We start from the raw sequence: 6,830 nt of genomic DNA, 5'->3' as shown, positions 1-6,830 counted from the left end.
AGCTGAAACACAAATCATTTCCTTCCTTTAACTAAAACTAACTCTGAATTACGACCTCGCTGACTCAGAGGTTACAGAAGCCGTGGAGGTTTAACTTGATACACAACTGTAATCTCCATATTTCAGCTTTTTCTCTCAAAATAATCCATTAAATATATTTTTCTTAATCTGGCCCTGATACTCCGTCGTACATGTTACCAGATGCACAAAGGGGAACCAAATGTAACTCTTGTCGTCTGCCGGAACTTCATGGCATAACACCAGGCGGAAGTAAACAAAGGCAAAGGGGACATTACGTGTGTGGAGCGGACAGAATTCGGTTGTTGTGTGTGAGCCGAGTGTGCGAGCCGAGTGTGCGAGCCGAGTGTGTGTGAGCCGAGTGTGCGAGCCGAGTGTGCGAGCCGAGTGTGTGTGAGCCGAGTGTGTGTGAGCCGAGTGTGTGAGCTGTGGCAGTAACAATGCCTTCAGTTCAGTATCTGAGAGAGTTTATCAACGAGCGACTAACTGCTGCTGCTGAACAAATATTCTTGGAGTTTGAAAAAACGATCGTCCAGTACGAGGAAGAGATCGACCGTCAGCGCAGACCGCTGGATATCACCTGGAAACCCCAAATCAAGCTGCACAGGACAGGTGAGTGTCACTCTGATGGAGGAGTGAACACATGAATGGGACTCACGGAGGATCCTCGTCTGTAGTGATGCGCGAACGAAGCTATGAACCAGTTTTGAACCACTTCTTCAGTTGTATTGAGAACGGGTTCATGTACTCAAAGCTTCATTTTAGTAGTGAAATAAGAGCCAGCAAAATTAATTTCTCAATAATCATGCGCTGATTATAAATGGGGTTTGTATGAATGATGTAAACATAATTGTGGAGAGATGGGGTGACAGGTCAGCTGATCTGTAAAGCTCTGTAATGTAATAGTTGGAAGAAGGCGACATGGAGGATGTGCCTGTGTCCGTGGGACGGGACAGTCAAAGATATTGACAAACCGTATTAATAATTAGCTACTTGTTACCTGTGTTGGGTGGACTTTGTGCAGGTGGAGCTGATGTTGAAGCATGATCAGTAGATATGTCCAGTGTGCGCTTCATCAGTGGTCACATTTTGTCTTCACTGTGTTTGAATGGTTTTACATGTTGGGTTAAGCAGTGTGGACAGTGACAGGATGGCTGTGATTATCAAACTTATCTGTGAGGGTGTCAGACATGTTCTGTCCCAGCAGTATTTCCTGAATGTGTGAAGTAACATTTTTATCGGTGGCATGACCTTTGACCCTGAGAATCTCTTCTGCTGTTGCTGATAGTGCTGGGCGATATGGAAAAAAATATTTATCGCGATATGAATTATTTTATATCACGATATACCACAATATTTCCAGTTATTCTCTGAAAAGTTTGACAAATTTCATTGCTCACTTTTCTCCCACTTTATTTTGAAGACACATTTAACGGAACTGTCACAATTGAGAAACATACAAGCTGTGGCCTTCACATTTTTTTTCTTTTTCAAAATCATACATTTAAAATGAATTGTCAAAACAAACTTTTTAAAGTGCACAACAGTTTCAAGTTTCTGAGAAGAAAACCCTGATTTGCACAAAAGTTCAGCTATAAAACATAAAGACAAATTATTTCTCAACTTTCTGAAATCTGTAACCTTGTAGTGCAAAGTTTGCAAACCAATATAAAGTGACAAAATTAAGCATCAGGGTTGAACAGAACTCTGTTTAAGGCATTAAGCATAAATAAAAGTGCAAACAGAAAATGGCTACTTTGCAGAAGTAGATATGTTACTGTTGAATTTATAGGTTGAGTGCAAGGAAGACTAGTTGGTCAACTGTGTTTGAGGTCATGTCACATGTAAGACATGACCTCTTACATGAGATGATGTTCCCACTCGCACTGAAAGCCCTTTCAGATGAAGAACTGGTAGCAGGAATGCACAAGTACTTTTTGGCCAGCCTGGCCACCAATGGAAAGTTTGTCTCATGCTGCTTCCACCATTCCAGCAGGTCAGTCTCTGAGTCAGGCCCAGGTGTCTGAAGATACACGGAGAGCTCCAGTTCAATGGATGCTCTGCTGGGTTGGGAGTGGGTGGTGGACTGACCTGCCTTTTTGAAGTAGCTACCTAAACTTTTCTTTTTCTTTGTGGGACAGGGAAGCTCTGGATCATCTTCAGTAGCTGGGGGTGAACTGGAGGCTGCTGCTGTTTGTCCTCTTTCCCACATGCCAAAATGGCGAGAAAAAACTTATGAATCCAGTTCCTATTAAGTTACAGCTATTTAATGATGATTAATCCTCCCGCACTCTTAACTACAGATGAATCGATCAACTAGGAAGGGACCGTAATCAGCCGATTGTTGGTATTCTGTGCTTTGACTGGTGATTGGCCAGTCAGCCTCACATATGTCTAATCGCAAGCCAGTCCATTTCATGAATATGCAACACAAGCACAGCGATGCACCCAAATTGTTGTGCACACTCAAAGTTCATTAAAGTAAACCACAAGGGGACCATTTATTGTTACAAATGGTTTTAGAATCCCTTTGTGGTTTACGAGTTGGAGCTCCATTAAAAATATTTGTAACAACAAACCACTTCATATGTTTAAATCACCCTCACTCAGCTGAACATGAACATTTAAAATAAGCTAACACATGCGCAATGCTTAAAGCTAAAGCTCAGAGCCATCCAGAAGCCAACAACCTTGTTACGAGCAGAGGATGAAACAGCTATGACGACTCATCCATGGGGTCAAAAAGACCCCAGAACAACATCCAAAGAACTGCAGACTTCAGTTGCCTCAGTTAAGGTCACTGTTCATGACTCCACCATAAGAAAGAGGCTGGGCAAAAAGTTCCAAGATGAAAACCACTTCTCAGTAAAAGGAACATAAAGGCTGATCTCAGTTTTGCCAGAAAACATCTTTATGATCCCCAAGACTTTTGGAAAAATACTCTGTGGAGTGACGAGACAAAGGTTGAACCTTTTGGAAGGTTTGAGTCCTGTTACATCTGACATAAAAGTAACACAGCGTTTCAGAAAGAGAACATCATACCAACAGTAAAATATGGGCTGTTTTGCTACCTCGGGAGCTGGAAGACCCTAGAATACCAGAATCAAAGGCTCGTACATAAATGTGCACTTGGGATCAAGCTGTTAAAGTTCTATTGAAGAAAAGTATAGTTTGTTTTGTTTTGGAAAATATTCAAACTCATTGTAACTCAATTCAGATTTATTTATATACGGCCATATTACAACAAACCTCTCGTGGTGCTTTATGTTATAAGGAAAAGACCCTACAAAAATATGGAGAAAGCCCCAACAATAAGATAACGGGGCATTCATCACTGATTGATGAATAGGAAGATGCTTTAGCTTTATGAGGGGCTTTTTTGGTGATGAAAACAAACTATTTGCAGTTTAAAGTCTGTCTGTCCTTACTGCTGGACTTCTGCTGATTTTGACAGTGTATTTGCTCCAGTGTGTTTTTCTGGTATCATATCTGTTTTCTTTGTGTCGTCTCCTTTTCTCACTCCAGATGTCCCACAGCAGCATGTCCTTAAGGAGGAGGAGGTTGTCATGGAGGAGCAGCTCTGTAACCAAGAGAGGAGTTCCAGTCTGAACCAGGAGGTACCTCAACCTCCACAGATTAAAGAGGAACAGGAGGAACTGTGCAGCAGTCAGGAGGGAGTGCAGCTTATATTGAAGGAAGAGATTAATACCCTTATAGTGACTACTGATTATGAAGAAAATGACCACAGTGAACCAGAACCAGATGGGGACCAGCTCCTCTCTCACAGCTTTGCTGTAGCTGCGAGCCAGGATCAGGGAGAAAACAAGAGTGCAGATTCAGAACCAGCCGGATGTAGAAACAAAAGCAACAACAATGAAGAAGAACCCACTACGTCAGGAAGTCAGTGTAACGCTAATAAAAGTAGAGAGACTTTAAAATGTGATGTATGTGGAAAAGCCTTTAAGTATAATTATCTAATGAAGAGACATTATACAATCCACACAGGTGAGAGGCCGTTCTCTTGCAAGTTATGTGGGAAAATGTTCAGAAGTCATAGTTCTTTGGGGAAGCACATTAGAGCTCACAAAGGTGAGAAGCCATATCCTTGTAAAACATGTGGGAAAATGTTTGCTTACAATAGTGATTTATTGAAACACACAAGAATGCACACTGGTGAGAAGCCATATCCTTGTAAAACATGTGGGAAAATGTTTGGATATAGTAGTTCTTTATTGAAGCACGTGAGAATTCATACAGGTGTTAAGCCATATCATTGTAAAACATGTGGGAAGACCTTCAGACGTAACTGTCATTTAACAGAGCACATAAGAACGCACACAGGTGAGAAACCATATCGCTGTAAAGCATGTGGGAAAAGGTTCATATCTAGTACTCATTTGTTGCGCCACATGAGAACGCACACTGATAGTTGTACTTTCGATTGAAGATATTATTGGCTAAGTGAGCTGCGTTGAGCTAAAAGAGGTTTATTTCACAAAATTTGCTTTTTTTACCTAGCTTAGTTATTCATTCCTCTTTCCAGTAGCGGGAGACATTATTTTAAGTTGTTTAACTCTCATCTTACATATTGGTTTCCATGTAGATCTGGGGGGGGGGACTTTTGCTGAACACATGACCTGGTTAAGAGCAGGCAATTTTCAGAGTTTCAGTTTCACCAGAATGTTGCCACATATTTGTGTACTAATTTAGTATGCAGAAAATGTAGAAATGTTGCTAGACTTGATTCTAATCTGTTCGTAGGTCTCGTTTGCAGTGACTGAATTGTAGCTATTAGAACATAAAAGCAATAAAAATATATTTAAATTTGCAATAAAATAAAATAAAGCAAAAAATTTAGTAGCTTTCAGTTTCACGGCTCTAACGTGCAGCTCTTACTTTAGAAATGAACAGCAGCACTGAGACCACACTCAAAGGTAAAATAATTAAGACACATTAAAATGTTTATTTTATTTTATTTTATATTTTTATTTTCTTCATAGATTTTTAATCACTTTATCATCATCTGTTCATGCCTGAAACAGAAGCCCGGCTTAAATGTAAGGTTCACATCCACTGTTGTACAACCATTTTTTTCTGACTGGGATTTTGGTTTTGTTGAGTCAATTAACACAAAGGCAGCCTGGCTGTGTTGAACTTCATTCATAGTCTACCCCTGAGGTCAGAAGTCGTAGTCTTTTTAGAGAACAGTGTCTCGGAAGGCGACCCTGAAAAAACGTGTGAGGTTCAGAGTTGCGCTTTTAGAGTTGAGCCACCTTTGGCTCAACTCTAAAAGTTACACTGTGAGATCAGTCTGACCTCTCCAGCTGTCAAACTGCACTGTGATCAGTTTCTTATGTTTTTCTTCATTTTTTTTCTTTGCTCTGGATTGAAAAAAAAAACTTACTGTGTTGTTTAATTAAATTTTACAATTATGAAGTATAACAAACATGCATCTGAGCTGCTTGTTTTTTATCCATCTAAAACTCTGTCAAAGTTTCTGTGGGAGGAAGCTGGAGTACCCAGAGAGAACCCATACACACAAGGTGGCCCAAGCCCACTAGGAACACCTTTTTTAATAAATTGATGGTGGCACTTTTTTTAGGCTAGATATTTATTTTTATTTAACCTTTTTTAAAATGTTGATGCTTTTGTTTTCTTTATTTGGCCCTTGCAGTAATAAATGCTTCATGTCTCAAAAAAAAATTCTTCACAGTGTGGCTCAAAGATATCAAATGTCACGAACTCTTAACTTTATCAGAATCAGAAAGGGTTTTATTGCCAAATGTTGAGCAGGTTTACAACATTAGGAAATTGCTGCAGTACTTAGCCCAAAACATACTGTCAGACAACGCTTAAATAAAAATAAAAATTAAAAGTACTAAGTAGATGGATATATACATGAATGCAGGTGGTGATCAGTGCAAAAATGGAATGATGCAGTGAACACAGTGTAGGGTCATGTGTTAGTGGTGGGAACAGTCATATGGTTATTGTTCATGAGTCCAACAGCAGAGGGGAAGAAACTGTTCTTATGGCGAGAGGTTCTGGTGCGAATGGACCAGAGCCTCCTGCCTGAGGGGAGCAGGTCAAACAGACTGTGTCCAGGGTGAGAAGGGTCAGCTGTGATCCGAGCTGCACGCCCCAGTGTCCTGGAGGTGTACAGGTCCTGCAGAGATGGGAGTCTGCAGCCAATCACCTTCTCAGCAGAGCGCACAACACGCTGCAGTCTCTGCTTGTCCCTGATGGTGGCTCCAGCGTACCACACGGTGATGGAGGAGGTGAGGATGGACTCGATGATTGCAGTGTAGAATTGCATCATCGTCCGTGTTGGCAGGTTGAATTTCTTCAGCTGCCTCAGGAAGTACATCCTCTGCTGGGCTTTCTTTATGACGGAGGTGATGGTGGGTTCCCACTTCAGGTCCTGGGTGATGGTGGTACCCAGGAAGCAGAATGAAATCAAAACCTCCGTCCTGTAGGCAGACTCATCCCCGTCCGAGATGAGTCCATTAACGGTGGTGTCATCTGCAAACTTGATTAGCTTGACAGACTGGTGGGTGGAGGTGCAGCAGTTGGTGTACAGGGAGAAGAGCAGAGGAGAAAGAACACAGCCCTGAGGGGCGCTGGTGCTGGTGGTCCGGGAGTCCGAGACATTCTTTCCCAGCCTCACATGCTGCTTCCTGTCCCGTCAGGAAGTCAGTGATCCACCGGCAGATGGGATCAGGCACATTCATCTGGGAAAGCTTGCCTTGGAGATGGTCTGGAAGGATGGTGTTGAAGGCAGAGCTGAAGTCCACAAACAGGATCCTGGCGTA

At 41.7% G+C, this 6,830-nt stretch overlaps 1 protein-coding gene across 1 annotated transcript; it reads left to right on the top strand.

Moving 5' to 3' along the window:
- The first annotated feature begins 271 nt into the window (after positions 1-271).
- On the top strand, positions 272-5,554 carry LOC120434302 (zinc finger and SCAN domain-containing protein 30-like). The gene is made up of 2 exons (XM_039602147.1): positions 272-630; positions 3,544-5,554. Exons 1-2 carry the CDS (start codon positions 459-461, stop codon positions 4,461-4,463), a joined length of 1,092 nt encoding a protein of 363 aa, XP_039458081.1. The 5' UTR covers positions 272-458; the 3' UTR covers positions 4,464-5,554.
- The last annotated feature ends 1,276 nt before the right edge of the window (positions 5,555-6,830 follow it).

Source organism: Oreochromis aureus, linkage group 18 (genome assembly GCF_013358895.1).
Source record: "Oreochromis aureus strain Israel breed Guangdong linkage group 18, ZZ_aureus, whole genome shotgun sequence".
NCBI lineage: Eukaryota > Metazoa > Chordata > Actinopteri > Cichliformes > Cichlidae > Oreochromis > Oreochromis aureus.
This window is presented reverse-complemented; position numbering and strand designations above follow the sequence as displayed.